The 10,445-nt window shown below is 37.9% G+C and overlaps 1 protein-coding gene across 1 annotated transcript; it reads right to left on the reverse strand.

Annotated features, from left to right (window-relative positions):
• Window positions 1-4,632: 4,632 nt before the first annotated feature.
• On the reverse strand, window positions 4,633-8,510 carry LOC139782942 (uncharacterized). The gene is made up of 3 exons (XM_071722029.1): window positions 8,456-8,510; window positions 7,969-8,252; window positions 4,633-5,334 (listed from the first exon to the last, which is right to left on the reverse strand). The coding sequence occupies exons 1-3, from the start codon at window positions 8,508-8,510 to the stop codon at window positions 4,633-4,635; spliced, it is 1,041 nt and encodes a 346-aa protein (XP_071578130.1).
• Window positions 8,511-10,445: the final 1,935 nt, after the last annotated feature.

The following is a 10,445-nucleotide window of genomic DNA, read 5'->3' on the forward strand; positions in this document are numbered from 1 at the left end:
AACTATTGCTGCTGCTTCACTATGTATTATAATTTATAATTAACAATGGAATTGGTAACACCGATGCCAAGCGTGGTTACACTCTACATTTACATAATACAAAAAATACTTACAATCCGCTGTAATCGAAAAATTGTGCACAATAATCAAACACCCCAACTAGTCACACTCAATAATCACCTGCACTGATTATATATCTCACAATAATACGCGATATAATGTTTTTGAATACAAACATACGTTCACGTTCTATGGAATCCACAGAGTAAATGACACCAAGATGGTGACCCTCCTCTATCGTGCACCTCATCCATAGAGATATAAGAATAGAGTGCGCGAGCGAGCGCACTCTATTCTTAAGCCTTGTGTACACGATACTAGAAATCGGTCCGAGTTTCGGTTTAAGCCAATCAACTTGCAGCTCTTACAGAAAAGCAGCAGTTTCATTGGCTTAAACCGAAACTCGGACCGATTTCTAGTATCGTGTACACAAGGCTTTATATCTCTATGATCTCATCCGTCTAAAGTTTGCCAAATTATAAGTGACAACGCTATCTCCCGATATTCGCAATAATCGATTGACCGTTGAGAGGATCATATCTATAGATACATGACAATTAATGTTACTGCTATGTCTCTCGTCAATCAACATGATGGCGCCCATGGAAAATGAGAGGACCACAATATTATGTACACGTACAATTTACGTACTATATTCGTTCTTCGCCTACTATATGTGTGTATTAAGCAGGGATGAACAGTAATATTTATTTTCAATAATCCGTACATAAAACGAATGATAAACAAAAATTTCAACGATTTTTTCCATTACGGATGACTTTTTAAATAATTAATGCGTTTTTTTTTCATTACGCATTACTTTTTAAATAATCAATGCGATTTTTTTTATTACGCATTACTTTTTAAATAATCAATGCGATTTTTTTCATTACGCATTACTTTTTAAATAATCAATGCGATTTTTTTCATTACGCATTACTTTTTAAATAATTAATGCGATTTTTTTCATTACGCATTACTTTTTAAATAATCAATGCGATTTTTTTCATTACGCATTACTTTTTAAATAATCAATGCGATTTTTTTCATTACGCATTACTTTTTAAATAATTAATGCGATTTTTTTCATTACGCATTACTTTTTAAATAATCAATGCGATTTTTTTCATTACGCATTACTTTTTAAATAATTAATGCGATTTTTTTCATTACGCATTACTTTTTAAATAATTAATGCGATTTTGTTTATTACGCATTACTTTTTAAATAATCAATGCGATTTTGTTTATTACGCATTACTTTTTAAATAATCAATGCGATTTTTTTCATTACGCATTATTTTTTAAATAATTAATGCGGTTTTTCCATTTCGGATTACTTTTTTAATAATTAATAAATAAAGAAATAATTACTTATTAAAAAATTAATAAGTAATGCATTATTTTTTAATTTGAATTTTCATTACTCTGGTGACTATTATGTATTGCTTAACGTTCATCTTTGTAATCTTGAAGCGTGAATAAGAAATATGATATAAATTATAAAAATGGAGAATAAAATGACAATTACTGTTATCATAAACATGGAATATCTATCTTGAATCATTATTGAATCTTTACTGTATAACTATTTATTCTAGAGCCTGTGATTGGCTGTTCCTTGAAACTCTACTATGTCAAACTCTAAACTCTACTTATTATTTATTGTGAAAATTGGAATTGGTAGGAATATGTGTGGTAATTTTATGTACTTGTATTTCGTATTATTTGTTGTCTTTTAATGTGTCGCGCTCTTACTTACTACTACATGCTAGGTGTAATATACCATAAATAGACTCTCTCTTGAATATACGCGCTAGGTAGACTCGATATTAAAATATATAAAAGGAATAATATAAAACAGGGACGGAACTGTTATTGGGCACACAAGTCTATGCATATGATGCACCCGCTGCTGCTTCTGTCGCCGTCTCCTCGACGGCTGGTTCGTCGACCTTGTCCTTGTCACCTGATTGGCCGGCTTGCTCCGGACCTTGTCCTGCGGGCTGTGTCCCGCTCGCCTGGATCACCTGCTCGACTTGGGCTTCTGGCACCTCCTCGAACAGCTCCTGTTGCGAGAGCCCCTCGCTCTCGAATATCTCAACCTAGGACCACCGTCAGGTCCGCCGATTGGTCGGCCCCTGCCGACGGCTCCACCAAACCCGGATCCCCAGCTGTCACTGCGGACCCTGCCATTGGCTGGCAGGCAACGTCGCTGCAAGAAGGCGTCGATTTGGGAATCGAAGGTTTATTCTTCGATTCCAAGGTAAGCATTGTGTATTTCCGTCTATTCGATAAGTGCTTTAAGGGGATCCTATAGTGGCAGTAATTACCGACATTTAGTTAAAACAAAACCACTTTTAATTGGCTTTACGGAATTGCAAAAATTTGGTCTAGAATTAAAGTACGCACAAAAATCTAGAGGGCTATATCGGTTTTAACTTCCAAAACGAAAAAAAAATTAAAAATGTGGGCACATAGAGCTGTCACTGACGACAATATTTGGTTATACAAAAATACTGCAATTTATATATACAAAATGAGAATCTAGCCCTCTAGGGAAAACATTGAAGAACAATATCGTGCAATTACAACTACGATAGAAGTCTAGAAAAAAAGTGTCAATGTTTTAACTTTTATACATGCAAATATACATGCGGAATGACAAGAAGAGCAGTATGGCGTGTATACAATAGTTGCCGGATCTTGCGAGAGATGGCGCTCCAATCGCTGCAATCTGACAAGGATAGATATCTCCCGTACAGATCTCTCGTTAGACAAGGACAGATATGTCGTTAGACAAGGAGATGTCTCTCGTATTATTCCTTTCTCTCCGATGTATGTAATTTACATTTACACGCACGCACGCACCCATTTATTAATTTTCTTTACTTTATCCTCTCTCTCTCTCTCTCTCTCTCTCTCTCTCTCTCTCTCTCTCTCTCTCTCTCTCTCTCTCTCTCTCTCTCTCTCTCTCTCTCTCTCTCTCTCTCTCTCTCTTTCTTTCTAAAGTACACTGGGTTGCGTACAAGTATGGTAAAATCAGGATTTTTTAGAAGTGTGATGTTAGAGTTCTAGGGTATATTTGAAGAAAGAGAACGGTAATGTTATTTAGAACAAGAAAACTATTTATGATTTCGTTTTATACTGCTTATAGATGGTTTCCGAAACGATGAACAAATAACCGAGTATCTCTTTCGCGCAATATTTGTCGCCCGATGTGATATATTATTACACAAGCAGAAATTGAAAGCAATATTTCACCGATTGTAAATTCAGATTTGCTACGAAGATGAGTACCTTTTATTTGAAACATTGCGATAATTGACGTAAGATTCTCTTTTGCATGTCTGACTTGTACGCTCCTAATTTATTTAAAATTACTTATATAACTATGTGTGAATTTATCGTATAAAATAAATAAATATGTTCTTTTTATAATTTCGTTTAATTACAAAACACTGGTTTTATACATAGTGTCCATATAAAAAATATATATGTTACAGTATAGTTCAGTAGTTACAGTATGTAGCATTACAGTAAAAGCGACAGCACCAATGACAATTATTGTAACTGCAAAATTAAAATCTGACAATTTCTAAAAATTGTTTGTTTATAATAAAACTAAATTACTTTATATTGATAAACACAAAAGAGAAATTTATGCAGGATTATTCTTAGTTACACGTTACAAGTTTAGGCCGGGTCCAAACTTATATCGTGTCACCGTATCGTATCATATTTTCTTATCAAAATACGGATATGTTGGTTATAATACGCCAAGGTCTTGTTTTCAATTTGCAAGATACGGGATACGAATACGGATTGAAAACAAGGCCTTGGCGTTTCATTATAACCAAGATATTCGTATTTTGATAAGAAAATATCACGTTATGGTAATACAATACAAGTCTGGAGCCGGCCTTAGGGCATCAATTTAGAGCACCATAAGAAAAAAGAAAAAGTGACATAAGCATTGATTATTCAGGCTGTTTTTCAGGAAAATACATTACGTTTTGTACTCTAAAATTTGACTAAAATAAAATGAAAAACTATATCCTGCATTATTATATTTCATATGGTGCTGCCATACGTTGTCGATCGAAGTACATACACCGAGAAAAAAATGTTCTGCATTTTAATAAATATTTGTTTGCATATAACTGTGACTCGATTTACTAGAATAAAGAAAATTTTCTTTTTCATTAGTATATGTGTATTTATTAATATAGTAATATACTAATAAAAAGAAAAATTTTCTTTATTTTAGTAAATAGAGTCACAATTGTATGCAAACTAATATTTACTACAATGCAGAACATTTCTTTCTCAGTAAAAGAATAGTAACATTCAATACAGTAAATAAAAATAATATAAAAATAAGTGGTTTGCTGGTTGTGGGCCAGGAACGAGTGACTTCTCTCCTCTCAATAGTAGAATCCACCGTAGGTGATAATTGCATTGGCAATGAAGGATTTCTTAGGCCAATTCTAGCTTGAAAACAACAGAAGAAGCTATTAGAATTAGAGTTGAATTAGAATAAGAGCAGATTTTCGTAGTAAAATAGGAACATTTACCATAATTTTACATGTAAGGCCACATGTATCCTGGCGCCCGGCGGCGCGTATGCTGGTGGGGGCGGCGGATATGCTGACACCGGCGGCATGTATGCTGGCGGCGCCGGCGGCGTGTATGCTGGTGGCATTGGCGGCAGCGGCGGATATGCTGGCGCCGGCGGCGTGTATGCTGGCGGAAGCAGCGGTGGTAGTGGCGTTGGCGTGTACCCTGCAGTTGGTGGTGCGGGCGACGCGTACTCTGCAGTTGGTGGTGCGGGCGATGCGTACGCTGCAGTTTGTGGTGCGGGAAACGCGTACCCTGCAGTTGGTGGTCCGGGCAACGCGTACCCTGCAGTTGGTGGTGCGGGCAACGCGTACCCTGCAGTTGGTGGCGCGGGCGACGTGTACTCTGCAGTTGGTGGTGCGGGCGATGCGTACGCTGCAGTTTGTGGTGCGGGCAACGCGTATCCTGCAGTTGGTAGTGCGGGCAACGCGTACCCTGCAGTTGGTGGTGCGGGCAACGCGTACCCTGCAGTTGGTGGTGCGGGCGATGCGTACACTGCACTTGGTGGTGCGGGAAACGCGTACCTTGCGTTTGGCGCGGACGACGCGTATGCCGCCGGAGTATACGGTGGCTGCGCGTATACTCCGCCGGCGTACCTTGTTATGTTTCTCCGATCCCTCCTTTGCAACGCTCGACGCACCACTTGATCTGCGATCTGAAAAGAATAAAATATATATACTTTTTTTCTGTAAGATTATGTAAAGATGATTTTAGTAGGAGATGGACGCTTTTTAAGTACCTAGTAAAAAGTGTGATGGAATACGGAGCAGAGATATGGGGGTGGAGTGAAAAAAAGGAGTTGGAAAAAGTCATGTTGGATTATGTAAGATGGACATTTAGACTAGACTTTTGCACACCGAGGTATGTAATACTAAGGGAACTAGGATTAGAGAAACTTAAAATCTGTTGGGGTATAAGAGCCATGAGGTTCGAGAAAAGAAGCAGAGGGAAAAAAGATGGAAGTTTAGTAAAGGCATGTTGGGATGAAAAAGACACAAGGGATAAAAAGAAAAAGGATTTATATAATTTGGAACGAGAAAGGTTTTATAATAACAATGGTTGGAGCTCTGAAGTAATAAAAGAATTAAATTATGAAGGTAAAAATACTGAAGGCTTAGTAAGAATAAGGGAACAGGATATTCAAGGGCAAATAATAAACAGTAAAATAGTAGAGGCAAGGTATAATACAAGGTACAAAGAGATAAAGGCGAGCAACAAAACACCGAGTTATTTATTAAAAGCGAACTTGGATAAAGTAAAAACAGGAGACGAGATTAGAGCGATGGTAAAATTAAGGTGCGGCAATTTCGAGGACGCAAATAAATACTGGCTTGACGAAGAAGATACGAAGTGTAGATTCTGCAAGTCAGGTAGGGACAATTTAGAGCATTATATAAGCGAGTGCAACATCACAAGTATGTGGTTTGAGAATTTAGGTAGGAATAACGGAGAACGATTAGAGAATATATGCGATGACAAATTTAGAATGGAAAAAGGAAAGGTGCTAAATAGATTATGGAAAAGGAGAGAGGAATACTACAAAAAAGATAACGGTTGTAAATAATAATAATGTAAATAATAATGTATTGCGGCTTGTTTGTAAAGAAGAATGTTGTTTGATGTGTGGATGGATGTGTGAGTTAAGTGGAATTGTAAACCAAGTCCTTTCTTGGCGTATAGCTGAAATAAAGACACATATATACTTTTTTCTGTAGAATCAATATTTTTGAAGATAAAAATTCGTCGTTTTATTTTGTCCCCCCTGTATATATACATATATATAAGGCATTTTCGCTTAAATTTTCATATTTTTACCCTGACCTACTGCAATAATTTTGACAATTTTTTTCCGACAAGTATTCTGAAAAGAAGACACGTATTTTTTGGTTTGGGCCTACGATCGATATTTCCAACAGTGTTTTTTGTAAAAATTGAATTTTTTTATAACTATTTTTAACGTTTATTTTGGAAATGTTTATTCTATCGAAAAATGACTGAACAAATGATGAAATTTGTCATGAATACATGATGTATATATTTTTTTTAATTTTTGAACAGTCTAAAGTTGTGTTATACAATAAAGAGGAAAAAATTGTTCGTAAAATTCGCCATTTTTTTAAATGAAAAAGAAAATTTATAAAAATTCTGCTGGAAATTAAGAAACTTTTCAGACCTCTTAGAACGTGACAAGATTTTTTTCAAGAAGTTCTACCTTGAAGTTTTTAATCTGCTACCAACGGATGCATTTTGACTGTTCAAGTAACGCCGAAATCAGGCTATTACAAAAATTGAAATAGGTAGAACGTGTTGAAAAAAAATCTTGCCATACTCCAAGAGGTCTCAACAATTTCTTAATTTTTAATCAAATTTTTAAAAGCTTTTTTAATTTTCAAAAATGGCGAAATATGAAAAACGATATTTTCTTTGCAGTATAACACAACTGTGGACTGTCCAAAAATTAAAAAAAATATATACACATATAATTCAAGAAGCAGTTACCAAAAAATTCAATTTTTAAACAAATTACACTGTCAGAAATATAGATCGTAAGCTCAAACTAAAAAATACATATATTCTTTTTTTCACAATATTTATCCGAAAAAATTGTCTAAATTATTGCAGTAGGGTAAAAACTAAAAATGTTAAAATTTTAGCCAGAATGCTCTACATATATACAGGGTATTCGAAAAGTGTGGGACCCCCCTATTATCTAAAAAAGAACGCATTTTCACGGAAAATGACTCGAACAAAAGTTGTGGGAGTCGTAAAGTACTATCTTCTGGTGATTTTGAGATAATAGGGGGTCCCACACTTCGAATACCCTGTATATGTGTCAATGTGTGCGTGTGCGCGTGTTCGTCTTTTCGCCTGTCTGTCCGTCAATTCGTCCGTCCTTTCGCTCATCCGTCTGTCCGTCCGTCCATTCGTTCATTCGCTCACTCACGCGCGCACGTACGTATGTACATATGCGTACATGCACACACTTCGTCTTTTCACTTGTCCGTCCCTTCGCTCGCTCGTCCGTCCGTCCGTCCATTCATTCGTTCGCTCACTCACACGCGTACGTACGCATGCACACACACACACACACACACACACACACACACACACACACACACACACACTTCTTTTTCGCCTGTCCCTCAATTCGTCCGTCCATTCATTCGTTCGCTCACTCACATGCGTACGTACGCATGCACATACGCGCGCGCACGCACGCACACACGCACGCACGCACACAGGCGAAAAGACGAACGGGCGAACGAATAAATATTATATCTCCACTTACCTTACGTATTGCGGTAGCCCTCGCTCTCTCCTCGCTCTGGTGTGGTAGCGCTGGCGGTGGTAGTAGCGCCTGCGATGGCGGTGGCGGTGGCTGTGGCGGTGGCTGTGGCGGTGGCGGTAGCGGAAACGGTGACGGTGGTAGTGGCGGAGGCAGTGCCATCGTCGTCGTCGTCACCGTCGCCGTCGTCGCCGTCGCACGCTGACCCTCCGCTAGCGGTGCCGGCGCGACTGGTGTCTCCGACGGCGGCGACGGCACCGTCGTCTCAGCAGCGCCTTCGCTTTTAGCTGTAATAAAAAAGAAAATAATTAGTTATATATACATGTTGTATTATATATATGTATGTTACATTCTGGATGTACTTACATTTGCGAGTCGTCCGTCGCGACATTGCACAGGTCCTCAGTTCACTCAGATTCACCCTCACGTTCCTACACTCCCACCGTTACCGCCCAACCGGCCCCACGCACAACCACGCACAACCACGCACAACTGAGCAGCGCAGGCAGCTGAGGCAGCTCGTGAGATCCCCCACCACTTGACATGGCGTGCGGAAGAGAATACCCGTGTCGGTTGAAAACAAATGAAACAAATATTTCGTAGACGAAAATTTTCCACGATGTTTCGTATTTTTCACACTTTCTTCCTGTATTATTGGGTGTACAACTTAATTTGGTCCGTTTTTTTGCTTGAAAAACGCATTTATTTGAACGATAAAATGAATTAATACCTTATTCAAAGTACTATCCATCGCTAGCCACTACTTTTTCCCATCTTTCTGGCAATTTATGGATTCCGTCGCGGAAGAAGCGTTCATCTTTTGAGGCCAAGAATGAATCGAGCCAATTTTTGATACCCTGTTCTGAAGTGAAGCGTATTCCAGTCAAAGCGTTCTGCATCGATCGAAACAAATGGTAGTCGGAAGGGGCAAGGTCTGGGCTATAAGGCGGGTGAGCCAGAACTTCCCATCCGATATTTTCCAAATAGTTTTTAACCGGAACAGCAACATGAGGCCGAGCGTTGTCATGGTGAAAGATTATGGATTCGTGTCTGGTCACATATTCTGGACGTTTTTCGGCTATAGCTCGCTTTAAACGGATCAATTGTTGCCTGTAGAAGTCTCCCGTGATGGTTTGACCAGGTTTTAGCAGCTCATAGTGGATCACACCCTTCTGATCCCACCAAATACAGAGCATTACCTTGGCACCATGGATATTCGGCTTCGGCGTTGATGTTCCCGGTTGGCCGGGCTTTACATACGATTTTTTGCGTTTCGGGTTGTCGTAGTGAATCCATTTTTCGTCCCCGGTAATGATTCGATGCAGAAAAGACTTCTTTTTGTACCGTTCAAGCAACATTTCGGACATGCAAAATCGTCGTTCGATATCTCTCGGTTTCAATTCATATGGGACCCAATTTCCTTGCTTTTGGATGTATCCCGCGGCTTTGAGTCGTTTCGAAATAGCTTGTTGAGTAACTTCCAATGTTTTTGCGAGCTCTTCTTGCGTTTGACACGAATCTTGATCGAGTAATGTTTTTAATTCTTCATCTTCAAACTTTTTCGGTTGACCCGAACGCTCTTTGTCTTCAACACTAAAATCACCACTTTTAAATCGTCGAAACCATTCTCTGCAAGATTTATCCGATGGTGCAGATTCACCATACACTTCCACAAGCATTCGATGCGCTTCAGCTGCACTTTTCTTCCAATTGAAACAGAAAATCAAAACTTCCCGCAAATGGTGCTTATTTGGAACGAAACTCGACATTTTCAACGCAGTAAAAATTAAACTTGTTGTGCAAAACTCAAAGGCTTGTAAACAATATTTGGTTGACAGATGTTGACACTTCACGATACAGCAAAAATCAGCTGTCGCCGTCAACCATTTATAGCACCTAGAGCCATCTTTTGAAAACGGACCGAACTAAGTTGTACACACAATAGTAATTCACATACATAAATACACATGGAAGCTTTTTATGTCACGACAGCTTCTCACTTATAAACACATGGAATTTGCGTTATTAGAGGCAAATGTATTCGACGATAACTCGTTTTCGAGGAAGAAAAGCGTTTTACCTTATATAATATTCACTGTCTGATTTTATTATGTAATACATTGTCACAGTTTTATTATGTATATATTGACTTTGCATCATTTTTTAATCAAATTATATACTGATCTTTTATTATTGGGAGAACCATATTTCAAATTATGTAAAAGATTATCTTTTTACTTCTTTTTATTTTTTATTATTTATATCAGTTGTTATAATACTATTATCTCGTTTTATTACAAGAGAATAAAGAATATTTAAAAGAATTTTTTACGTTTAGAAAAAAATTATATATATCTATTTTATTAAAGTTTTTTACGAGTAAAGTTAATTACAAAGAGAGGATGTGTGGTGTTATAATCACTGATTTTGATTCTCTTGCATTTGCATGAAACTACTTGGTCGCGGCTGCAGTGTTTGTA

The sequence above is a fragment of the Temnothorax nylanderi genome, unplaced genomic scaffold, assembly GCF_030848795.1.
Source record: "Temnothorax nylanderi isolate EJ_2023f unplaced genomic scaffold, tnyl_v1.0 TNYL_tig0454_pilon, whole genome shotgun sequence".
In the NCBI taxonomy this organism is placed as follows: Eukaryota; Metazoa; Arthropoda; class Insecta; order Hymenoptera; family Formicidae; genus Temnothorax; species Temnothorax nylanderi.